The 26581-nt window shown below is 48.1% G+C and overlaps 1 protein-coding gene across 5 annotated transcripts in view; it reads left to right on the forward strand.

Annotated features, from left to right (window-relative positions):
• ASTN1 (astrotactin 1) overlaps positions 1–26581 on the forward strand; it is a 305254-nt gene that overhangs the window by 131295 nt on the left and 147378 nt on the right. For 3 of the 5 annotated variants that reach the window (XM_045452809.1, XM_045452805.1, XM_045452807.1), the window contains exons 3-7: positions 14418–14811; positions 16544–16690; positions 17703–17810; positions 22344–22493; positions 23515–23706. In XM_045452809.1, coding sequence (XP_045308765.1) covers positions 14418–14811; positions 16544–16690; positions 17703–17810; positions 22344–22493; positions 23515–23706 — 991 coding nt within the window. The remainder of the gene's footprint in view (positions 1–14417; positions 14812–16543; positions 16691–17702; positions 17811–22343; positions 22494–23514; positions 23707–26581) is intronic. The other 2 variants (XM_045452806.1, XM_045452808.1) reach the window with 1 other exon arrangement.

Genomic DNA, 26581 nt, shown 5'->3' on the forward strand with positions numbered 1-26581 from the left:
TGAGCAAATCTGACAGACAGACAGCTGAGGCTCAAAGGTCCGAGGGCTGAATGACCGGTAAGTGGCGCCATTGGGAACAGAAGCTGGTTGCTGGTCAGCTCGCCTTCCCTCGTCTTGCAAGACCTTTGGTGGAATGTTCTACTCAGGTCTCCTCTCTGATGGTTGTGGCTCCCTCCTCTCCGCTAAACCGTCACCTCCCCTCTTCCCTTCACGTAATCATGGAACAGGAAGCCCAGGGAAGACTACCGTACCCACCAGAGCTGGCTAGTCACAAGGCCATCTCTATCCATCTATTTGTCCGTCATCGTCTATGGAATGTTTTAAAATCGTTTCTTAATTGATACTGAGCAAAATCACTGTGAGATATTTTGAGAGTGAAGACTTCGGTTTTGAGCGTTCCAGGGCATGGGTGAAGGACTGGGGTAGTACCCACTAGTGTTATAAATTTAGAGGGCCCCTCCCAGGGCCTGAAGACAGGACAGTCCCTGACCCAGCCTCTGGACAAAGCAAACGGCTCGCCTTTCATATCCTCGGTGGCTGCGTTCACACCTCTGCAGTTCTCGGCCACGGTGCCGGGTCCCCATCAGTTGTGAACTGTGGCAGCTGAATCTGACGCTGATAATAGTCACAGTGTCAGGATTTGTAAGTGGTTTCCTTTTCTCCATTAGAATAGAGTCTGCATTATAAGTGCCCGATAAAAAAAGTCGTTCTCACTCAGCTTGCATTCTGGTCTGGTTTCTTGACCCAGAGGAAACTTCGCTGGGGTTACAGCCGGCACTGGGTGTGCCTGTGGGGTCTACCCAGTTTGTAGCCCGCATTTGTCATGGTGTGGTGGCGGGGAAGACCGTTGAGAACGGCTGGTCCTGACCGTGTGTGGCCCTCTGCTAAGGCAGATGCAGTTTCTGCACCACAGAACGGAGTTAGCGAGAACTCCTACATCCTACCTGCAGTCACTCTCTAGAAGCGGAAAGATAAATGCAAATATATGTGCATACATAAATACAGATAATGCATATATTAATGAAAACAAAAAGTAAAGCTTTGGTTTCCAGGAGAGAGGACTTTCTTCACACCCTTCCCTTTGTAAAGCACGTAGCAGAGGTTTTCCTATAATTAGGTGCTAATAGATGTCTTATAACTGCACTTAATGTGCTGATCACCTTGCAGTATGTACAAATATCAGATCATCATGTTGTACACCTGGAACTAACGTAATGCCATATGTCAGTTATATCTCAATCATAAGGAAAAAATGTGGTGACAAATTTCTTTAACCTCTCTGGTGACAAGACGCGATTCACGCGGAGTTTTGTGGAGTACAGAAGTACAGGCCAGTTAGTTTTTCTAGAGAAAAAATGGCTGTCGGTTTACGTGAGGCCCCTGCCATCTCACAGCAGCTTTGCTGATGGCACAAAAAGGTACAAGTCAGAACAAGGTTGGATAAATGGAAGCCATCGTGCTTTCTGGAACCACAGCTAACGTCTTCTGGATGACGCGTCTGTAGCATGGACCTCCGATCTGAACCACCCACCCTCGTGGGTGAGGATGCTGACGTCCTACAGGAGCTGACTTCTTCCTGGGTGGCTCTGCGCTGAGGGGACCTCTCAGCACTGGCCAGGGAGCCAGCAGAGAGGAGTGAAGATGGGCTCCCCGATGGAGGCCTTAAGTCTGAGTTGACAGACAGCAGGAAAGTCATGTTCTGTGTGCTGTATCAACCGGGCCAAGCCAGCCTCACTTTAATTAATCAAGCAGTGCACTGTCCATGCTGAGAATGGGGCTGTGGAAAGTTTTTAAAGTGGGGTCTCTGCCTGCATGTGTAGTCAGAGCTATGATACGGGACATAGCGGAATTAGGGATTAAAGATTAATTAAGAAATGCCCACATATGCTTTCAGAGTGGGGACAAAACATGTCCTAGGATCGGAGAAATCAAACTCATTTTTGGGAAGGAGAGGAACTTCTGGTGGGGGCCGTGGCGGGGGTAAGGGGCTTAGGCAAAGGGATGGTGAGGGAGGGCAGGTCAGGGGAGGGAGAGGGCAAAGGCTCTGGGATAGGCGATAGGCATGGGCGTGTGTCCTCTCTCTCCCTCCCTCTCCCACTTATTCCTTTCAACCCACCTTTCTCTCTCCCTCCCTCCCTCCCTCTCCCTTACAATAACACTGAATCTTAAAAATAGAAAAATCACCTCTATTAAAAAGTAGAAAAATAAAATCCCATGAACGCAGTGATCTGAATTAAATCATAATGGTGCCGCTGGTTGGCTGGGAATGGCCCTCCTGGGGTCAGCAGCACATGCCCGCCCCAGGTACGGAATAATGTCTTGTCTGGAAAGATGATGTCTGTCTCATCAGTTGCCTTGGAAGCAAGAACCCCTGACTATCTTTGTATCATGAGAGTGTCTCTGGCCAGAGCATGCTGACCTGTGGATTCACACTACATGATCCAGCCACTGATCAGTAAATCAAAACTATAGCAGAGTTGGGCCTTTTGTCACTTTCCACGGGGTGGGGGTGGGGGGGGCGGGCAGAGGGGTGAGCTGGGACTCAGCTTCCAGCTTCCCTCTGCTTGGGCCCATCTTTGGCTGCTGAACGCTGGGCCTGTGCCCGACGACCTGGTAGAGGTGACTAGTTGCCACCCAGGACCAAAGTGAGCCACGGACCAGCTAGTGAAGAAATTGAGTTACAGGTGTCCAGTTCCGTACTCAGCCTCGTCACCTCCCCGTCAGAAGCCAAATATAAGAGAGAAATCCTGGAAACCCAGAGGAACAAAGCTGCCATCACGCGGCGACGGGCGGGTGGGATACCAGGGAGGGAGGAGGCAGAGCAGGGCAATTTTTTTTTTTTTTAATTAACGATGGGGAGGATTTGAAGACTTGACAATGGCTTTGCCTGCAAAAATATAATTAGCCAAAGACCATGTGCTGCTGATGTTGGAGGTGGTAGTTGAAGGAAGCCTGCCCTAATGAGGACGTCAGTGCCTCACTCAGAGATTGTCTTCCCAAACCAGGCCTCTTCTCCAGATTCTGTGCTTGATTAGTTGCAGAGAAAAATTGAATTCTAATACTTTTTTTAAGAGGCAGAAATAAGAGCCACAGCACTTAGCGCATGGCCCAAGAGGAGACTCTTTTGACTGTCAGTCTTCCCTCTCCCTCCCCTCTTTGATATCAGACAAAGCTTGTTGGCAAGAATGAAGGGCTTGGAAGATATCTTGGCATAGGATACGCTAATTGCGTTTGTACGTCAGCATCTCTGCTGTCCTTAATTCCTTCGCCTGCTCCCTTTGCTACAGTTCTTCAGCTTTAATATGCATCTTACTTGGATGCCAAGATTGAGTCACAGCTGGAGTGTTACAAGAGCTGTGGCCACGAGTGCCCGTTGTTCTCATCAGCCTTGTGGGTGAAGTACGTTACGAGTGAGAGATCCTTTATGAGCAGAAAGCTGTGTGTGAGAGTTTTGCTGACTTCTGTATTTGACTAGCTTTGAATGACTTGCATTGGGAGTGACCGTTATCATCCTTTGAGTTTTAATGCAAGACATGACCTGCAGGGCTTTCTCTTACCTTCTCCAGGTCTGTTGGCCAGACAACTTGTAGGTGACCCGACTGCGATGCCGCTCCTGGCTGCCTTGAAAGTGTTCAAGCCTGACACTTTCTTCCAAGTCTGTTTTCTACATGTGCTGTTATATTATGGAAAACATCCACTGCTCCTCTTAGGTCTCTGATTCCAGACTAAGGGCTTCAGGTGGCAGAGGGACCTAAGTCTGTGTGCACGTATGGCAGACTGTTCTCAAGGAAATGCTGGAACATCTGTACCTTGCAACCCTTAAGACGGCTGATTTCACTTAGAAAATATCCACCCAAGGGGCGCCTGGGTGGTTCAGTCGGTTAAGTGTCTGACTTCGGCCTAGGTCACAATCTCGCGGTCCGTGAGTTCGAGCCCCGCATCGGGCTCTGTGCTGACAGCTCAGAGCCTGGAGCCTGATTCAGATTCTGTGTCTCCCTCTCTCTCTCTGCCCCTCCCCTGCTCATGCTCTGTCTGTCTCTCAAAAATAAATAAATGTTAAAAAAAAATTAAAAAAAAAGAAACATCCACCCAAGAATAGGTATCTCCAATAGATTTCCCTTGCCTGTGTCAGAATGACACAATAGATGATCACAATAGATTTCCCTTGCCTGGTAAGTACGGCCACCATTGGCACAATTAAATTACTGCTTGAAATGATGCATTTGGTTAACCCTGTGATCAAGCTTAACTGAAGAAGATTGGGGGCGTCCAGGACATCTACCGTGTAGACTGTCCACAATGCAGACATTTGGGAATCCTTACTTGTATAATCCTAAGAGTTATGTGTAGGTGCAAGGCCATTCAGGGCTTAATTTAGAAAAGATGGAGGTTAGGGAATTGGGGCCCTGGCCCAGGCCCAGATGGTAGGCCCCTTTCTACTCAGCCAGGTCATAGAACATCATTAAGACCAGTGGTTGAGTCTTGATTTGGCTTTGTACTGACTACCACACAAACCTGAGCAAGTGACTTAACCCCTCTAATCTGTTTTCTCATCTAAGAATGGAAACAGTAATTTCTGCTACTTATATTTATTGGTAGGATTAAATAAAATAATGAATGTAATTCACCGTGTGCTGTGTTTGGCACATGGTAAATACTTTACACATGGTAGTTATTATTCCTTCTTCATTGCTTCAATACTGTAGGAATAAGGCAGTGTGTCCATAGAATTACAAAATAAGACAGGAATTTAGTAGGGGGGCGTGGATTAAGCATGTGTAATGGGATTGCTGTAGATGCCGAGAAATGCTTTCATAGTGATTTGTAGCCTTTGAGATCTTCACAAAACTAACCCTCAGCTTGGTAGGTTCGTCACCTCTCCTAGTACGGACACTGCACCATTGGAGATTCCACTGAGAGGAATCTCCTGGGCAGAGCTCCTGAGTATCTGACTAGACCCTAGCACACCAGACCTCACGGCAATTGTGATCAAGTTGTACCTTCCTGCGTGGGACAGGAATATGATCAAGGCCCACACCCTATGTGTTGGGTCTTCCACCTAGCCCGTGACTAGCAGGTATCTCTGAAGAGCACAGCCTTTAACGATCCGTCTCAGCGTGTTTTTTGTTTTTTGTTTGTTTGTTTGTTTGTTTCCCGGAGAGGAAACAGAGCTTTTAAGTCTTCACTGGTTCAGAAAGTGATATGTACCAAATTCAGGGAAAACTTGCCATCTCGAATCTCTCCACCCTGCTATACCCCACTTTTTTTTTTCAGCTGAAGTCATTGGAGTCTTGACAGGTACCTTGCATACGGTCTGCCCTCAGTGACTAGTCATTAATGTTGTTCATTTGCTCGCCCCCAGCTGCTGCCCACAGAGCTATTAGGTCTTTGAGACCTCTCACCTCCCCTTGGGCTGGGCTGCCTGACTTTTGGGAGATGAGAGGAGGAGGGGTTTAACAACTCCATTATGTTTAGAGAGAAAGAGGGTTAAAGTCTAATGGTCATTAGCATATCCTGTGCCAGCTGCCTCTTCTGTTACTTGTTCAATAATCCCCTTAATGTTTGGTCCTAATGGAGCAGATTATTGTTATTATTTTATTTCATCAAGATCACCTACTGCATAAAAACAAAGAGGAAAGGAGGAAAGGAACGTGGCCAAGAATAAGCATTGAGCATTATCCAGCTGGAGATATTTATTTATTGGCTTCATGCTTGGCTTGTGAAGTTTTGAAGGGCTGGTGCACATAGCCCATGGAGGGAGCCTGTCTCACGCAGCTCTGCCCACGGGTTGCTGAGACGGCGACCTGGAGTGCTTTTGCTTCTCTCTGGACCCTTTTATCTCCCAGCCTGCCTCTCGTGCACAGTACACGCATTTGTGCACATGCACACACGCACATACCCACATACACGGGTTACATGTGGGGCCAGCTTCTTAACACCGATTGGGGGGTCCCATCCACAGTGTCTAACAAGGCAGCGTCACCTCTTAGAATATTGCCCCGTCTACATCTAGAGAGACGGGAGGACCTCGGCTTTGCCCAGTGTCCTGATTCCTCCATGCTTTCCCACTCTGCTGGAATCTAGGCAGGTCTTTGAAGTTAGGGGACCCGTTAGGCTAGCCTTGGACCGGGAACACTCTGCATACAGCAAGCTGCTTCTGCCCCCCCGCCGCTGCCTCACCCGGCTGCACCTGGCTTTGGCATTCTCATCAAGGCAAACAACAGGCGCCTGGTGCCGCTGAAGATCCGAGAGCTCTGAGCTCCTTCTGAACAAATGCACTCCTTCGTTTGCTTTGGGACAGCAAAGTTAAGGTTCTGAGGCAAGAAAAAATCCCAAGAACCAAAAAAGCAGCTCTATAAAAAGAACCTGAAAGAGGACAACTTGAAATAGCCCGGGCTGACTCCAGCACGCTAGCCTCCAGCCACTTTCCCTAGAGGGCTTCAGGCTCTCATTAATGAACCTCCTGAAGGCTCATAAAGAAATGGATGACAAACTTCCTGGATTAAAGAAGAAGAATAGTTGAGCAAATCTAACCGAATTAAAACTTTGGGCCTGGGAAAAGCCAACAAATAAAAAATAAAAAGCTAGCCAGCGGAGTCTCCTCCGGAGAAGAACTTTATTCACAGTGTCTTCAGATTGGAGGAGCCTTCAGATGTCAACCTGCCTAATCTGGAAGACTCTTAGTCTTAGGGATTGTCTCTTGCTTATGGAAGGCTGTCTGTTTGGTCCCCGTCTCTACCTCCCCAAATGGCGTTTTAATGAGGGAAGGTCTTGGAAGGCCTTCTATTTCTTCCCTTAGCTTTGAGTTCTTGCACCCGGAAGCATGGGGAAGGGGTCCTAAAGCATTTGATAGCAGCCAGCTAACATAGTATCCTGCCCCAGTGAGAGGCTAACCAGGCAGGGCAGTTCTGTCCCCCACGTGGGATGTGCAATTCACGTCAGAAGCCCCAGAGGACATATTGAGGCCTCTTAATTAACGTGGTGGCCCGTGGCAACTGGAAAGCATTTCCACACGATTAAAGACTTCGGAAAACCCCCAAGGGGAGGTAATGTTCCTAATAATTTATAAATTGAACTCACTACTTAATATGCTTAACATGTTTCTCTCGTTTTCCATTTGGGAAAGAGATGGGCAGGGGATAATGGATTTCTGCTCGCCAGCCACCACAGGAAAGAGAATCTTCAAGAAGAACAAACCAAGAGGCTTTCTCTTCTAGTGTAGGTGACTCCTTCTGGCAGTAAAGGGATCCTCGAGGTCAACAACATGTTACCACAATTTTGATGACATCATCTAATTTTCAAAGGCCTTATTGCGCCTTTGGGGCTTCCTATCACGGGCTCCATTGGGCTAGCTAGGGTTGATAGCCCACCTCTGAAGGATCAGTTCCATTATTGCTGTAGTCTGTAGTTACTGGCTTTCCTGCGCAGGAAGAGCTCAAAGACATTTTCTCCACCAGTTCAGAGCTATTTCCAGTTTGACAGGGATCAGTGTTAACAATCAGGAAGTTTTCAAGTTGGAAGAGTCCATTCATTTCTGTCAGTCGCTTCATTTGCTAGATGAAAGCCTGGGGAGGGCGCAGAGGAGTTAACACAGCTTGCCCAGAGCCCTTCTGCTGGTTGGCCCTGCGGTTTTACTGGTGACCTCCATGTTCTTAGTAAATGAGGTCCGGTTTTGCTCAGAAGCACAGGGTCAGACAAGACCTTGAAAAGTCATCTCTGTACCTCATCTGTTTGCTGCCCCTGGAACATTTGGATCTAGATTTGAGTATGGCCGGTGATGCCATGCAGACTTGCACAGTTTTCTCCTGTTGGTCTGTCTCCTTTGAAAGCCAGAGATAGATGTAAGTGATCACTGTCATATATGAGAGAGGCCCTTTGCCCCAACAACCCTTGGGCATTGTTAGTGGGAGAAAATAAGAGACATGGACCACCAAACTTGTCTATTTCATTCTGATTTTCTAACCACCATTTAATTCCTTTAGGAATATAATTTGAATTCCGTGTGTCCAGTTGCCTTGAGGGACAATTAATTATGTCTCAGACTCACTCTTCTGGTTACTCCTAGGGTGAAACGGAGCTTTGAAATGTGAGTTGATTGATTGGCTGCAGTCCCTTGACAGATGGTAGCTGGACACATAATCTCAGCTTTTCCATTTCTCTGCCAAGGGTTCACAAAACCCAAGTGACTCCTAAACTTTAGTGACATTTGATAGATGGAGATTCTTTATTCTGGGATTTACTGATCATATGACATTGATACCAGATAAGGGAAGGACTCCACTGGCCCCTGACGTGTTCCCTAGGGTACTACCTCCAGTCCGAGATATCTTTACCTACCCCAGTTTCTTCTGTTACGAGGAGCAGTGACATTTCCCAGCCCTGGTGAGCTGTTCTCATCTTCCTTTTGTGCCTGAGTTTACCTTTAAAAGCCAAATTATAGGGACTGTTTCCTCTAACTTGAATGTGAAGCCCACGAGCTCAGGAACTATACCTGTATTTTTCACTGCAGTATCTCCATCCCTGTGACCAGTAGACAAATGCCTTGCTGAAGTAAGTAAAAACTTGTTGAATGATTGGGTAATGAAATGAATGGATGAGTTACATAGCAATTGTATAAAGCTTTGCTTGCAAGCACATAGAAGATGTCTATATTGAAATACATGCACAGTTGACCTCTCCTCCCTCCCTCCCTTCCTTCTTCTTTAGTTATTGAACACCTTTGTGCCATGCACTGTGCTTGGCCCCAGAGCTTAGTGGCCCCTGCTCATGAAGTCTGTACTCTAATAGATGAGCTGGACAGGAAAACCAAAGGAAAGATGCTTGTGGTCAGAGTTATGTGGAGGCTTCCGTGGGCAGTTTAGTGAGACTAGGGAAGAATCGGCCGAGGCTGTGTCACTGAAATGACTCGGAAGGGCAAGTAGGAGTGAGCTCAGGGCGGGAGGTGCGACGTAGACCCAGGATGAACACACAGGTCAGATAATGAGACAGTCTGGGGTTAGCCTGCATGATTGGGATGAGCATAAACGGAGATCTGCCTAGAATGTTCTGTCCCTGGGCAATCATCATCAGTATTATGTACAACGTTGTTACACAAAGGTTTCAAAATCTGTAAGGGATCTGACCAACATCATACTATTCTCTCAGGTAAGTGCTGAAAAATGTCAGTGTCATAATAAAATAAAAGCTGGTTTCATTTTTTTGATCTCTATTAAAGCCAGGAGAAATGATTTATTGATTTCTAAAGAAAACATTTTTTTTTTAATTTTTTTTTTCAACGTTTATTTATTTTCGGGACAGAGAGAGACAGAGCATGAACTGGGGAGGGGCAGAGAGAGAGGGAGACACAGAATCAGAAACAGGCTCCAGGCTCTGAACCATCAGCCCAGAGCCCGACGTGGGGCTCGAACTCACGGACCGCGAGATCGTGACCTGGCTGAAGTCGGACGCTCAACCGACTGCGCCACCCAGGCGCCCCAGAAAACATATTTTTAAATGCCACTTTTTTTGCATGCAACTTGTTAACGGATGTGGAGTTCTCATCTACCCCAAACGTGCTTCTAGTTATAAAATGTTAATAGTTTTGAGAAAAATCAATAGAATAATCAGAAAACTCATGAAAAGATGAATAAAGAGCAAAACAATTTCATATCTTGCAGTAATTGTTATTTTTTCTCGAATGTTCAGAGTTTGCAACTTGTTACCTGTCATTGGGTCCAGATGTACCTTAATGCTTTTGCCTTGTTTTGCTTCGTTTTGCATACCATAAAAATTGAAGCTAACACACATAAATGAAGAATACCCTCTGAGCACAGCTAAGGTGATACAGAAATGCAAAGCCAGGAGCTCATGTGTGAATTCCTGCATGCTTTCTGTAAAGCCTCGTGTGATGACGTCGCCATTATGACGTCTTGTCTGGGATCAAATGCATGGAGGAAGTTTGTTCCTCCCACTGAATTTTATCATCAGACAAGATGTGTGCAGCTTGCCTTTCCCTTTTTGACTTGGTTACCAGGAAGCTCCTCGCTGTAGCTCCTGGTTCAGGCACTCTTTCCATTTCATCTGCCACCTCTTTGTTCTGTTAGATCCCTTGAAAGAAAAATTTTAGAGCAGCTCCGACTTAAATCGAAAATGCTTAAAATTCTCTGTGGAAATTGGTTGAAAATAATGCTAAAAGCAAAAACTATGGTTTATCACAGGAATGCAAAAACGATCGAACGCAAGCACTGGATTTCCATGTCATCACTGTAGAAGGAAAGTTATCAAGGTGGCTATATCCATGGCTTCTCCTAGTATAGTGGAGGGTCTCTACATTTTTCCCTACCCAGGACCTTCTTACTGGATAGAGCAGATAAGCAGTTCAGAGGAATTTGTGTATAGTGACTTTACAAATTATTATTATGACAAAATGTTTTTATTATATATTCATAGCATGTAACATTATTTTTGTGATTATTTATGTATGAATCCACGATTAGTAAGTCCTTGCTAAGGGTTGTGACATCTGCCACCAATTTGGGTTGTAGAAGCAGAGAAACCTTACCACAACTTGAATACCTATGTCGACAGTCCCTTTTCATGTCTATGCCGAGCCTCACCTAGTGGCTGGCGCCCATTACTAATAACCGATTAAGAAAAACCCAAGGTTGTTAGGATCACTGACTCTGAGCAGGGGAAACATTTCAATAAAGCAAGGTTAGATATGCTAAATACACTGGCTTAGCCAATCAGAAACTTGTGTTCTAGCTCCCTATAAGTTATTATTTAAAATAAATAAATACTACTTGGCAGTGAGAAAGAATGAAATCCTGCCATGTGCAGCAACGTGCATGGAACTGGAGGGTATAATGCTAAACGAAGTAAGTCAGAGAAAGGCAGATATCATGCTTGCCTCATATGTGGAACTTGAGAAACTTACCAGAAGACCATGGGGGAAAGGAAGGGAAAAAAAAGTTACAAACAGAGAGGGAGGAAGGCAAACCATAAGAGACTCTTAGATACAGAGAACAAACTGAAGGTTGATGGGGAGAAGGTTGATGGGGTTGGGTGGGGGAGAGGAGAAAATGGATGATGGGCATTGAGGAGGGCACTTGAGCACTGGGTGTTGTATGTAAGCGATGAATCACGGGAATCTACCCCCAAAACCAAGAGCACACTGTATACATTGTATGTTAGCCAACTTGACAGTAAATTGTATTTAAAAAATAAAAATACTTAAAAAATAAAAAAAGTGTATGCATTATATTTAAATAAATAAGTAAATATAAAATATCCAAATGGAGTGTCTAGAGCCACACCTGGTAAAAGGAATGTTATTTATTTATTTATTTTTATTTTAGAGACAAAAGGTGAGCGGGGGAGAGGGGCAGAGGGAGAGAGAGAGAGAAAAAGAGAGAATCTCAAGCAGGCTCCATGCACAGCCCTGACACGGGGCTCGATCTCATGACCCTGGGATCATAACCTCAGCTACAGTCAGGAGTCAGAAGCTCAACCAACTGAGCCACCCGGGTGCCCCTGGGGAATTTTAGATGAACCTAACAGAGCGGTGCTATGAGAAAGGATCAGGTCTAGAAACACTTTGGAGCTGTCGGGTTTTATAGCTTCTCTGGGCATTAGTTTCTTCATCAGAAAAGGAGGAGCTGAACCTAGAGGTTTTCAGTGGGTCTCACAGTTGAAAGAGAAAACAAATTCTTCGTGGAAATTTAACTAAATTGAGACCTAATGATATCCTCCAGGCTTGTGGTGATGTGTGAGGCGCGCTGTCTTATTTTCGCACAGAACTCTTGAAACGTGAGGGTTGGGTTAATTAATTAATTAATCTTGGGTTTGGACGCTTAGTGGGCGCCCCGTGAAAGGTCCTTTGTTTATGACGATGCCTCTTTGGACCCGCTGTCAGCTACATGTGCACTTTGAATAGTTTCTGTGTTTTGTTCGAGACGGGAGGGTAGATCTAAGTTGGATTATCCACACTCCCCCCACCCCACCCGCTTACAATTTGTGAGACAGAAGCCAGGGTGTGTGTGTTTCCAGTGAACAACCCCGTACAGCATCACTGGAGCCTGGTGGTTAAGAACAGAGGCTCTGCCATGGGAGGGGAGGCCTTTGGTTCCCATTCCAGAACTGTTTCTTTGCTGTGTGCCCTTGAACAAGTTACTTAACCTCTGTGCCTTAGGCTTTTCAGATGTAAAATGGGGAAATAGCTGACCCTGCCTCCAGCAGCAGTTAGAAGTCAGAGCATTTAGAACAAACGTCTGATACACGGGGACAGCCCCAGAATGGACAACTGTTCTTGCTTGATTACTGCATAATATGGGGGATGAACCTTCGGCCTGCCTCCGATCAAAACCGGGAGAAACTGAGGGGAAGCACGGAGGGGCCCCCCGAATACCTCAATGTGAGCGGGAAAGATGGTGTTTCAGCCCTTCCTGGGAGATTGATGTTTATATTGCTCTCACGGCTCTTTAGGGAATAAAATTACCTCTCGTTTTCACTAGCCTAATTCAATGTCTGACAACTCCTCTCACTCGGGAAGTTATTCTTTCTGTGTGGCTTAATTGCCCATTGTTGCGGTTTCAGTTTGGGGTGAAGGAAAGGATGGCGGGTCTGACTCCCAGATAAAGGGCCTGCTGAAAAAACTAGCGTGTGGGACTCCAGCAAATGGGGGGTCGGGCTCTGGTTTGTTTGCGACCCCCTGGGCGTGCTGCCCCCCTGGGCGTGCCGCCCCCTGGATGTGTCTGCAGGGCTGGCGGGCTGCAGGGAGGTGGCGGTCAGCCAGGACCCAGAATACTTGTGTCAGGACCCCCACCCATGCAGCAGCCCAGGCAGCTTCATATTTACGCTTTCTGTGTACTTGCCTGAGAGATTTCACCAGGAGAAAGGGTTCCAACAGAGAAAAGAAAAGTCTGAAGAACCTGGCGGCCAGTGTCTGTCCCCAACAAGCCGCCTGACGTGACTTGTCTGTCACCTGGCAGCTGACTCTGTTGCTTCCTGTGTCAGCTGCTCTTTGCCTGAGCACACGGTGTGTGTACGCACGGGGACGTGTGCTCCTTTGCTCCAGGTGATGGTCAGGGAGGGAGGGTAAATGGGAAGATGTATGGGGAGAGGAACTTTGTAAATTCAAGATAGAGTTATCACGAGACTGGAAAAGGCTCCTGTTGGTGCATTTGAAGGAATGATCTTGACCCAGCCTGGGGTGGGTGGGCCACTGGGAATTAATAGGGGGTTTTCATCTCTAGCCTATGTGACGTGGTGGCAGTGACCGAAGCCCGAGTCGAGGGCAGAGCCATCTGGCACGCCCCCACCTAGTGAAATAGGTTTGGAGGGATATTGACCAAAATCAAGGGACTGAATACAGATCGTGCACAGGAAGGTTTATGCCCACCGAGCCCTGGGGAACAGTGGGTTTCCTCCAAACCCTGCCCCCGTGGATGTCGAGGTCAGGTGTTCTTTGTCGCCGAGCATGGCGTGTTGGCCACTGCTAGACAACCGAGTGCAGTCCTGGTGTTTAAGGAGAGGCCTCAGAGGATGGCCTGGGAGCATAAGAAGGTTGTGAAGGAAACGCCTTTGCGAGGCTGGCCCTAGGACATGGGTCTCGGTCCCTCCCTCGAACTGTAGAAGAATGAGAGATCACTCAAGGCCACGTGTGTGGGAGCAAGCTGTCCCCTAAAGCTGTAGGGATCCAAAAAGTCACGTGCAAATGGTGAGGGTCCTCCGCACGCTTGCTTGTGCATGCCTAAGGGACATAAACGTAGCTTTGGGTTGGTCGATGGCCTTCCCCTACTCCAATGGAAACATTTCAGGTTAGGCTGAGGATAGCCCGGATTCCATGTGACACGCTCTGTTAGGCACTGCACACAGTTCCCTAACTCAGTCCTCAGCACCCCCTTCCCAGACAAGGAATCTGAGGGGACTTGCTGGTCATTGATGTCACCGGAGTTAGGACCTATACATGGCTGATTTTAAGATGCGAGACAGGAAGAAATGAGATGCCATCCTGCTGCTAAAAGTTGGCTGGAAACCAGCTTTATGTGTAACAGATTTGCCTTAACAAACTAACCCCCTCCCCTGTTTCTACAGCTGAAGTGATACACGCACGCACACACACACACACACACACACACACACACATCGAAAGACTTCTCTTTCAAATTGTTTGCTAAGCCAGAAGCAACTGTGGATCACTTAAATGAAGCACCGGTCATCGCAATCCCATTTTTCTCCATTTTCCTTAAGCACCCATCACGGCAGACTGTCCCTGTGCCGCTGAGTGAGGCTCAACTCTAAGTGCCTCCTGCATCTGAATGAATGAAGGAGTGAATGAGTGAGTGAGTGAGTGATGGACGGTGGTAGAGGGAGGGCCGGTGCCTCTCCGCGGGACGAGCTCGCCCATCTTCCCACGTCTGTCTGCTGTCTCTTTCCAGGGTGGCATGATCGCTCTCCTGCTGTCCATCTTGTGCCTGGTGATGATCCTGTACACGCGTCGACGCTGGTGTAAACGTCGCCGGGTGCCCCAGCCCCAGAAGAGTGCCAGCGCTGAGGCAGCCAACGAGATTCACTACATTCCCTCCGTGCTGATCGGCGGGCACGGGCGGGAGAGCCTGCGCAACGCCCGCGTGCAGGGCCACAACTCCAGCGGCACCCTGAGCATCCGGGAGACACCCATCCTGGACGGTTATGAGTACGACATCACGGACTTGCGCCACCACCTGCAGAGGGAGTGCATGAACGGAGGGGAGGACTTTGCCAGCCAGGTCACCCGCACCCTGGACTCCCTGCAGGGCTGCAACGAGAAGGCGGGGATGGACCTCACACCAGGTGGGCCAGTGGGTCCTCGTCCCGGGGAGCTCGCGAGTGAGCTGGGAACAGCAGTTTTCCAATCTTGGTGGCTGGTTGTCGTCCATAATGGCAGATGTGTGCCCCTCTCCCTGGGCCGGGGGTGGGGGGGAGCAGGGCAAGAAGAGCCAGCTTTTCTGTGAGACGATGGGAGCTGTTTTCTAACGTGGGGAATCAGAAGCACAAGTATAAACTGAATCCCCCTCCACTTCCGCTTGGCATTGGGAGCACAGCTACCTTTACATCCAACAGAAGAGTGGGTCTAGATAGAGCCCTTTTCATATCTGATAGAGCAGCCCCCAGGGGAGGAAGAAGCTAGCGAAGAAAGATCAACGTGTGTGTGTGACAGTTTTGTATGTGGCACGATTGCTTCGGCAATTTATTTTGCCACGGAGGTGGAAGGGACAGGGGTCTCTGTACTTTTCTGTGACTCTCGAGACTTTGCCTGGGGTGGGGGTGGTGAGATGTGTTGTCTTGCCCATGGCTCTGTGGTCTTTACGAGGGTCTTCAGATAAGATGCAGTCAAGCTGTCCGACCTTAAGGTGCCTTGGGTTTCTATGAGACGCTGGGTGGAAAGGACTTGGACCTGATCAGGCTGAACCAAATCGGGATCAACAAGGTGCAGAGAGGAAACGATTGCACTTTTTCTTTACGGTAGCTCTCCCGTCTCTCTAAAACTTCCATAAGTAAGCCACGCCTCATAGATAAAACCCCAAGACCGTGATCCCTCAAAAATTGGCTCAGTTGTCTTTAAAGAAGACGTTTTTGGTCCTGAAAATTGCTTAAGATGCATGGACTTTCAGGGGGGCTTGAAGAGACGGAAATCACATCATAAAAGTTTCCATTCTGCTTGGTATCTAGAAGAGATCCTCCTGTATGAATAGCCACTTCTAAATAAGATTTAAAGTCAGGGAACTCCTTGAGGATAGGAGACATGTCGTCAATGTCTCACGTCCCCCATAGCACCTGGCATGGTGCTGAGCCCATCAGGTAGCCATGTGTGACTCAGGGGTTACAAACCCCAGTGCATTCAGGAAGCGGCAGGGAGCCCAAACGTGTGCAGTAGTTAGGTGTCAGACAATAGGGAAGGGTGTAGACTGGGGTGGAGGGGCGAGGGGGTGTGTTCTGCCTGATTGCCCTCAAATTCGGCTTCTTTTTTTTTTTATTAAAATATTTTTTAATGTTTATTTATTTTTGAGAGGGAGAGAGAGAGACAGAGAGAGAGCGAGGAAGGGAGAGAGAAAGAGGGAGACAGAATCTGAAGCAGGCTCCAGGCTCTGTGCTGTCAACAGAGTCCGATGCGGGGCTCAAACTCACAAACCGTGAGATCATGACCTGAGCCGAAGTCAGATGCTTAACTGACTGAGCCACCCAGGCACCCCAAATTCGGCTTCTTTTAAAACTCTGTGTCGACCAAAAGAAAGGAATCCTCAGTCTGTATCTAGCCAGAGGGCCACAGGTGGTGACCATAATCAATAGCAGAATCAGTTGACTTGGATTTTCAGTTGTAATCATTCTTTTTCTCCCCTCTCTCAGTTTTGTCGGCCTCCAGAAATCAGAGAGGAGTGTTTCAGTCTCTGACAATCTCTCACTTTAAAGGTTCCTTATTTCAATTCTGTGAAACTCCGTTTACTTGGTTCATGCAGATTTCGTGGCTCTCGCTTCCTTTTGGCCTTTTCTCTGAAAGATTTTGCCTTGACTCTCCCTTACGCAGGAAGCGACAATGCCAAGCTGTCGTTGATGAATAAGTACAAAGATAACATCATCGCCACCAGCCCCGTGGATTCCAATCACCAGCAGGCCACCCTGCTCTCGCACACCTCCAGTAGCCAGAGAAAGCGGATCAACAACAAGGCAAGAGGTATCAGTGTCTGATGTTAGGGCTTGGAGGTGGATTATACGTAGAGGCAGAACCATTAGTATCCTGGACCCCCCACTCTCAGGCACGGCTGGGGTCGGGGGGGGCTGTGTTTTTGGCCCAGTGTTTCTGGAGGCCTGTTAAGTGTTACTTACCCAAAAAATATATCAACCCTTTGACCAAGCGATTTCATAAACAAGAATTTATCCTCAGGAAATAATTGGACAAGTGCGCAAAGATGTGTGTAAAAGGCTGTTCATCACCACATTGTTTAAAAGAGCGAAAAATTGGAAATAGCTTAAGTGTCCATCAATAGGGAATCCGTTAACTACCTGCACATCTGTCTGCTGTCCAGCGGCTTGCCATGCAGCCATTTAAGATGATAATATAGATCTATATTTGTTAATATGGAAAGTTGCCCGCCCATTTATTAAATGGAAAAAAAACCCGAGGCTATAAAATTGAAGGTACAGCAAAATGCCATTTTTAAGGGGACATTAAGAAACCTTTATCTGTTTCTGTATCAGAAAAAGAGAGCATACACGTCGAATGTTAACAGTTTTTCTCTGATTGCCAGGGTTTAGAGGACACTGGTTTGTTCCCTTTACACAGGTCTATGTATTTTATTACTTCCTCTTTTTCACGTGGAATGTATATTAACCCTAGAAAAAAAAAGCAAAAACAGAATGTCTTTGCTTTTGAGGAGGGCAGTTTCCCTTCCTTCCTTTCCCAGCCTCCATCCATGAAGGCCCTCTCTGGCAGTGCGGCTCTCTGTCCCTCCTTGCGGGGAGCACGGGCAGGGTGGAGAAGGTGCTAGTGAGTGCCGTCGCGAAAAGGTCCACTTCTCCAATAAATCGGTATATCAGGAAGCTCCAGTGTCCGTGGCTACCCCTCCCAGATTGTCAGTCAACCCGCTCTTGTTTCTATCGATTTTTCTCTCGAGCTTGCCCAGTGATTGGGTGTCATGAAGGAAAAACTGAAGATGTCGACTTTGCTGTGTTGCTTTTCATTACAGCTGGTTCCGCCTTCCTGAACCCTGAAGGAGACTCTGGCACAGAGACAGAAAACGACCCCCAGCTGACTTTCTACACCGACCCCTCCAGGAGCCGGAGGCGCAGCAGAGGTGGGAAGGATGGAGGGGCACAGCGGGTGACGGGGCTCTGGGGAGAGGAGGCAGGTTGCTGCAGAGGTTCTGGGTCGGGTTGGGGGCCGTGTGGACCAAGGCCAGTTTCTGCAGGAAGCGTTCTTGGATCATGACCGGTGTTTTCTCCTAAGGAAGAAAGAAGAGCCTAGAGTGGAAAATTTCGGAGAATCATCTCTCCCAGATAATGGCACTCTCAAACAAGTTTTGAAGTTGTTTGAAAGGCTATTTCTTGGTCAGAAGACTCTCAATTCCTTCTGGAAGCCTCAGGAGTCCTCTTTTGGTGTTTAGACACAGGAAATAAAGTTGATAAAGCGCATTATATGTGAAAAAGCGGACAGTGCCTGTACTCGTGCTTACCCAGCCACACCGGCCTGGGGACTGGGCGAGGCGGCGGCTGTGGGATGGCGTGCTTGAGGAATGATCTGTGGCCTGACATACGTGTGTTGTGGGATTTGACCTTTTATCCTCTATCTGGAAGAACCGCAGGACCCCAAGCCTCCCAAGTCGCCTCCTCTCTCCCGACAGGGCCCCGGTTATTTCCTTCACTCCCTTCACCACTGACAGAGTTGTTATTCCGCACAGCCGGTATCTGTTCCAGGCCACCCGATGTTCAAGTATGGCTGTTGCAGATACGTTGTAGATATCACCACTGCCTATATGCACTTGCTGGTACCACTGTTGTCACCGAGGCAGGTCTGGGTTCCACAGGCTTCACCATTGACTTGTTGTGGGATGTTGGATAAGGACAACAACTTCTCTGAGCCTCCCGTTTCCCCACATGTTAAGTGTGTTTAACAATGCATCATGCACAGGGCTACTGTCGGGATTAAATTATATTAAAATGTGCCCTTTTTGGTGACCGCCAGAGCGCTATGCAGTCCCATTGTTGTGGCTCCTAGACCTCTCCACGGTGTGGCCTCGGGCTTGTACAGCACCCCATCTTAAAGAATCTTGGACAGGGGCCCCTTGGGATACAGTGGAGGATATTTGAGTGGCGTCCCTCCTGTTACGCTCCATAGCATTTCCCCCAACCAATGATCGACCAATGCCCCCCAAAAGACATTCTCATTTGGCTCTCTCCTACCTCCACTTGAGTTTCCTCCATGCTGAGGGCCTTCTCCCCAGGGATTGGAAGCAGCCCTTTTAATTCCTCATTTCCAGTTTCTGTAAGCTTTACTAATATCGGGACAAAAATCCTTCCCACCATTTTTCACAAGAGATGAGTGGGGCTCTGGGCCTAACGTCTGATGCCCCAGTATCCCTGAGGGTGAGAATGTGGATCCCTTGATCCTCTTTACATATTTATACACAGCAGATAGTCAACCTAGGCCCATCCAACCCAGAGCAGGGTGTGTTCTTCTTTAAGAAAATCCCGTTTTAGGAAAATCCGTAGTAATGAATTCGAATGAGTTTCTTTGCAGCATAAAACTGTTCCTTTAAAATACCGAGCTCTCCGAGTACATCAACTGTTTATTGCTATTAACTAGACTGTAAGCTTCTTAGGGATGGGCATGTCTAATTTATTTTTCCAAAGTGCCTTGTGAAGGATTTTGCCTATAATAGATGCTTGTAAGTGTTTGTTGAATTGAACAGAATACATCAATCAGGCCAGCAAGAAATTTTATAACGCACCTGCCATAGGTCAGGCTTTGTGATAGGAGGTAGAAACGTGAAAACATGGCACAGTGATAAGGCTTAATTTAGTATTATAAATAAGGTAAAGTGAGTTCTCAGAAGACAGAACAGGTCATTCTACCTGGCAGCAATAGGAGGCAAAGAAGGAGAAAATAAGGAGACCTGGGTTATATACAGTGTATAGAACGTCTTGAAAAAGGAGGCTCTGGGGCGCCTGGGTGGCGCAGTCGGTTAAGCGTCCGACTTCAGCCAGGTCACGATCTCGCGGTCCGGGAGTTCGAGCCCCGTGTCGGGCTCTGGGCTGATGGCTCAGAGCCTGGAGCCTGTTTCCGATTCTGTGTCTCCCTCTCTGTCTCTGCCCCTCCCCCGTTCATGCTCTGTCTCTCTCTGTCCCAAAAATAAATAAACGTTGAAAAAAAAATTTTTTTAAAAAAATAAAAAAGAAAAAGGAGGCTCTGGGATAAGGGCGTTCTAGTAAGGAAAATAGCATATGTGAAGCCTTGAAGGCACAAAAGAACCTGGTATTTTAAAGCAAGGAAGAGTAGTTCAATATGGCAGCCATAATCCGGGGTGTCAGTATATGGGCACACGGGACAGTAGGGATGGGGGGATTATATGTGTGCCATGAGTTTGCACTTGGTTCTGTAGGTCACAGAGAACGACTGGAAATTTTGAAGCCAGGTAGAGACGCTGGATGATGGGTTGACGACGCAGAAGGACCAGAGAGACGGGAAGAGGAGTAGCAAATTATTGCAGTCCCATGAGTATAAACAGTGACAACGCTGTGTGATAAAAGCTATAACAGCAGGGTGCACCCAGGGCTAAAGGAACAGCCCGGAATGAGTGAGAATCTGCTCTTAAAGGTTTCAGGGAAGTGTTTACAAGGAGATGTTGTTTGAGCTGAGACTTGAAGAGTAGGTGTATGCCAGGCTGACAAGGTGACGAAGTGGCATTCTGCGGAGGAGGAGATGATATGTGCAAAGTCACAGAGACATAAACGATAATGGTCTAGTCAGAGAGTGGTAAAGAGTTTACTAGAATGAAGCTTATCGTGCAGGCTTGCGGTTTGCTAGGAACTGAGGCTGGAAGATCACACGCCTCGACTGGAGGACTTGAACCTAGCACTTCAGGTGGCATCACAGAAGGCTTTTAAAGAGCACGGCCCTGGTCTGCTCTGCTTCGTGAAGTGTGCCTTGGGGCCGGGGCGGAGGGTAGGCGAGGGTGGGGGAGGTTGAGGCAGGGAGACTGGGCAGATGGCTGTTGCCGCGGTCCGGGTGTGCGATGCTGGGCGTGGGTAGGGATGGAGAGAATGTAGGCAAGAGGAACTTTGGACACCAGTGGAGAAAAGATTTAATGGCACTGGAGGTGGTGGAGGGTGTGGCTTCTGGAACAGAGGATGGAGTTTTCCCACTTGAGAAACCCAAGTCGCCGAGGGTGCCGTTCTCCAGGTGACGGAAATCGGAGGAAGAGGGAGGGTCCAGTCTCGCATTCGAGCGCCTGGGGGATATGCTGGAGGTAGATGTGCTCAGGCCCGGTGTGGGCCTGAGTGGCCCAGGGAGATTTGTAGGTGTGGGAAAACAGACCCCTCGTTGAAAGGCCGCTAACATGAATAGAATGTCTCCAGGTAGCAAGGGACCGAGGACCCAGAGTCTGCCTGTCACCCTGGAGTCTGTCATCCCAGCTACTGCCGGCTCGCCCGCTCAGGGAACGTGCTGCCGTAAAGGGTGGGTGCAGCCGTGGACCCAAACCTTCCCTGTGGTCCTGAGAACAGCGGTTCCAAAGACTCCCCTGGCCCCCAGAGATTGAGCAGTGCCTCGTCTGGGGGCGAGGACCTGTTCCTTAGTAGCTGCTTGACCCTGGACGTGCCCCGTCGCCTCTCTGATTGTCCCTCTGTGGGGGCTGCCTCCTCACCTTGTGGTCACTTTAAATGATACGAGCCACATAAAGCCTGGGCACTGGGGCCTGACATAATTACGCTTCACGAGTTTTAACTATTGCTGTGAGGTTAATCTCTTTGAGACTTATTCTCCTTACCTGTGAAGTGGGTAGTTACTGTACAGACTCACAGATTCATCCTAAGGAAGCAAATAATAAAAACAAAACAATGTATGCAACGCACTTAGCACACTGTCTGACATAGTAGATGCATTTTATTTCTAGCACTAATAAATGCCAACGCAGATCAGATGATGAGAAAATTACAAAGGACACATATTTGTTGGCAACTTGCTTTCTTTCCCACATCTGTTCTGCCTCCAGGTGAAAGGTCCCTCTTGTTACTACCATTTATCGTCTCCACAAAAACCAAAACGAAACCAACAAAAACACACCAAGAAAACCTTCCTTCCCATTCCTGTCCACACCTGCCTGGGAAGGTGTCTTCTTCTCAGCATTATTGTGTTCTCACTAGGCTGCCATTTATAACCTTACCCCAGTGACTGCAGGACTGGGGAGACCCTTCTGGCATGACAACATCCTCTGCTCATACAGAGAGACTTTTCCTCTTTCCAGACCCTAGAGAGGAAGAGTCACCCAAGGGGTTGGAGCTCAGCGGAGGGAGTGGAAGGGGAGAATGCCCTCCTTTCTATCTATGATTTCTTTGTGAACCTGCCCCAGGACGAGTGCAGAGAACGTGCACATGACTGGCCATTGTTCACCCTGAGGGCCACCAGTAGGCTAGGCCCCTGTGACTCCAGCTGACGACATGGTGTTGCTCGAGGATGAAGCTCACTGGGGTCGTGAGCTGAAACATTTCCCGCCTGGGCTAGGTTTGCCCACTGCCTCCCCCGTTTGCTGGGTCGGGCAGCAACAGGCCAAATTGTCCTCCCGCTGCCAAGATTCTTACCGCCACGTGTCTTGCTTGTATCTTGCTTCCAGTGGGCTCCCCCCGAAGTCCTGTGAATAAGACCACCTTGACGCTGATCAGCATCACCAGCTGTGTAATCGGTCTCGTGTGCTCGTCCCACGTCAGCTGCCCCCTCGTTGTCAAAATCACCCTGCACGTCCCCGAGCACCTGATCGCCGATGGTGAGCTCACTTCCAAGGATGTGGCTTCCTCCCCAAAGGGGAAGTTTTCGAGTTGGACAGGGAAGATAGGGAAGCCGGGGGTCACTGTTACTTGTTACTGTAAGCGAGGGAAAAATAAACCCAGATAAGTGAGGCTTAGGACAAATTTGGATTGTCCGCAGATGAGGACAGAAAGCAGGTTAAAAAAAAAAACAACCATAAAACTGAACAGATTACCTCCTCTTCTCTGTACCCACTCCAGTTTCTCATTTCTCTTTGTTTTAAAATAAGCCCCTGTCTTTGTAGAGAAACACAGAGCATTCTGGATACAGGTAGATCGACACTGAGATTCCCGGCTTTTGGGAAGGGAGAGGCTAAGCGGAGGAGAGGAGGTGATTACGAATCAGCCATGCTTCGGTCTGGGTATGCCCGGGTGAGAAACTCCTAATTGCAGTAACTTGCTAAAGCCTAGAACACTGAAGCGATAATTTACTTTCATCCAGGGGGACCCCAATATAATGAGGGAGTGAAACAGGTTCTGAGAGGCCCTGAATTTGTTAAGCCCAGAGCACCGAATTGACTTGTATAATGTCTGTTCTCTCTGCTGCTCTAAGGCTGAAGACAGGTGGGGACTGTCTCTGGTGTGAGAGGGCCTGCTATTTCGTGGCATGTGGAGGAGACAAGGCAGCGGGTCCCTGTTCCTTGGGCGAGCACCAGTGCCTGTGGCTGGGTCTCATGGAGCCATGCCATGGCCATTACAGAGCCGCTGTGTCCCAGGATTCCCTCGGTCCACCCTGACCAAGACGGGACGAGGCAAGGCACCAGGGGGCGGTGTGGCAGGAGGTCCAGGTGGCGGCCGAGCCTCCATCTGCTGATCCCTTGCTCGGGGGCTCATGACAGGCCGGGGCTGGTAGGAGTAGTGATCTCGGCTTGGGGTATTCTGCAGAGCGTCCCTTACTCTGCCTTCAGTGGCGTGTGTGTGTGTGCACACGTGTGCGCATTGTATGCACACACAGGCACACCTCCTCTCTCTCTCCTGCAGGGAGCCGCTTCATCTTGCTGGAGGGGAGCCAGCTGGATGCCAGTGACTGGCTGAACCCAGCCCAAGTGGTGCTCTTCTCTCAGCAGAACTCCAGTGGGCCCTGGGCCATGGACCTCTGTGCCCGGCGGCTCCTGGACCCCTGTGAACACCAGTGCGACCCCGAAACTGGTAGGCAGGAGCACCGGGCAGCGGGTAACTGTCAGAGTTCATGCCTCTTGCAATCACTCCCCTGGAAACCCAGACCGTCTCTCCCAATTTTTCCATTGCCTTTGGGAGTCTAGACCATGCAAGCTGCCGGTGTAGTGTTGGGCCCCCGAGCATGTGGGCTTAAAATGTGTCATCTTCTGGCAGAAGCCTTGGAAGTATCTTTTCTGGGACCCCTACTCTGTATGGACCCGTTTAAGATGACCTCCACCCCCATTTGCCATCCATCCATTGGATGTCAGCTACCGGGGCCAGACTCTTTATGCATGTTTATCGCAGAAAATTTGGAAAAGTTAGGAAAGCTCATTGAAGAAAATGATAATTATCTATAATTCTATCTTCTGGAGAAATCATTTTAAAATCGTAATGTCCCTTCTGATCTTTATCTGTGCATGATTTTCAGAGACTCATAAGCACACGAAGTCCAATAGCATTTCCCTGATTTTTTTCACTTTAACATTTTATCATGAAAATTTTCCAGAACCATTAAATAATCGTCAATAACATAATTTTAATGGCTATTTGGTATTCCATTGTACGTCTATATCATAGCTCACTTAAATAGTTCCCTATTATTTGACATTTAGGATGCTTTAAATTTTTAATTTTTACAAATACTACCAAAATGAATATCTTTCCACATAAACGCAGGGCACATCTGAAATTATAGTCTTCAGATGAATCTTAGGACAGGGGTTACTGGGGAAAAGGAGAGAGACATCTTCCAAGCTGTCATGTTACCAGATGGGGTGGGGCTTCCCTGAGAGGGTCCATATTCATGCACGGCTCTGAGAGCTTTGTGAGCTCCAGGAAACTGAAGAGTGTGGGTGCCTCCTTCCAGGTTGCTGTGCGCTTTTCTTGCAGAAAGGGTTCATCTCCAGTAGTCGTTATAAAGACCTGGTTCCAGTAGATTTTGGTTCTACAGATAGATCCTTCCCAGAGAAATAGTATGATGCCTTAGAACAAAGGAAGGGGTGTAATGATAGTTAAGACCCCCAAGGGAAATGTGGGGAGTTAGGGGCCAACTGCTCCCACTCTCTGTACCTCACGTACAGCCCCTCACCTCCACTACACATACCACACACATATGCCTGTGTATGTGCACACACATACACATATACATACGCATCACACATTCACACACACGTACATATGCATGCACGCGCATACACACATGTGTACACGTACATGTGCACACGTGCACACACACGCACATATGCATGCATGCATGTGCACACACGTACACTTACACACACTTGTACACACGCACATATGCATGCATGCATGTGCACACACGTACACTTACACGTGTGCGCATAGTTACATATATACATGCACATGCACGTGCACATACAAGTACACACATACATACACAGGCACACACATATACAAACATACACACATGCATATACATACACAGGCACACATAAATACATACATACACGTGCTCACGTACACACACACACACACACACCCCCACGGGTGTATCTTCTTCAGGTGCTGGGGTGGAGGGATATTAGTAGAGGTTGAGTCCAGGACATACAGCCTTACTTCTGTCACAACCATTGCTAGATGTCTTTGGGAGAGTAACAGGTGGCGACAATGGCTAAGGTTCACCTTCTTAGGTCTAAGAGTTTTCACCTGGGCCCATCACAGGTCTTCCAGGCCCGCGTGTGGAAGAGAAAGTACAACATTTTAAACATCTGATGTCTAAGACTGTGCCTACTTTACTGCTCCTCCCACGCTGTCAGGCAAACACCAAATCAAACAGATGGGCTGTGCACCCTGCCCGAAAGCCAGTGTGCTCGGGAGAACGGAAAAGCGGCTCATGTCCAAGACGGGGCCTCTCTGTGCAGCAGGTCTCTGGTCCCCACCACTGACTTGGATTGGGAGATCCTGGGACAAGCTGAGCTGTTAAATTCACTTCTGAGAGAACCATGATCCCCAGAGGGCCTTGGAAGGCGCCACCGAGGTGTTATTTATTTATTTTTTCATGAATATAATTTATTGTCAAATTGGCTCACATACAACACCCAGTGCTCATCCCAAGTGCCCTCCTCAACACCCGTCACCCATTTTCCCTTCTCCCCCACCTTCCCATCCTCCCTCAGTTTGTTCTGTGTATTTAAGAGTCTCTTACGGTTTGCCTCCCTGCCTCTCTGTTTGTATCTATTTTTTCCCCTCCCTTCCCCCATGGTCTTCTGTTAAGTTTCTCGAGATCCACATATGAGTGAAAACATGATGTCTGTTCTTCTCTACTGAGGTTTTAAAGAGCAGAAAGCACTTTTAATTACATGCGGGGAGAAGGGATTGGTGTTTTATGCATGGAGGGGTCTTAGAGAGAAACGACCTTCTTACTTTAGATCGATGTGTGAATTCCCCGAGAAGGTGCATAACTCACTCAAAGCCCCCACGGCTTCCTAAGGCGTAAGTCTGTGTTCCATCCATCATGAAGTCAGAGCAGAAGTGGGATTATCAAGGGTTGCTTGATTTCCCCAGACATGTCAGATACAGCATATCTGTCACTGAAAACTATGCAAACAACCATCATTATACTGAGCATGCTCCCCAAGCCAGGAACCGGGTGCCTGCTTGTCCACAGCGAAGTTCCTATCACCTCCCTCTTCAGTCTTCCTAGACGTCTCATTGCTAATCCTTGCTGAAAATGACTTTGGGAAGCCCTCCTCTGCCAGTGGCTTCCCCGTATCTGTGACAATTAATGAATATCCAACTGGAAAGCCATGCGGGAGACTGCAGAGAGGAACCCAAACCCCACAGCAGAGCTAAGGTGCATCATCTTCATTTGGGGTAGCAGCTGAGAAGTGCTGCTTCGGAGACTTTTGTTTTCATTAATGCTGGAATT

Source organism: Leopardus geoffroyi, chromosome C3 (assembly GCF_018350155.1).
Source record: "Leopardus geoffroyi isolate Oge1 chromosome C3, O.geoffroyi_Oge1_pat1.0, whole genome shotgun sequence".
In the NCBI taxonomy this organism is placed as follows: Eukaryota; Metazoa; Chordata; class Mammalia; order Carnivora; family Felidae; genus Leopardus; species Leopardus geoffroyi.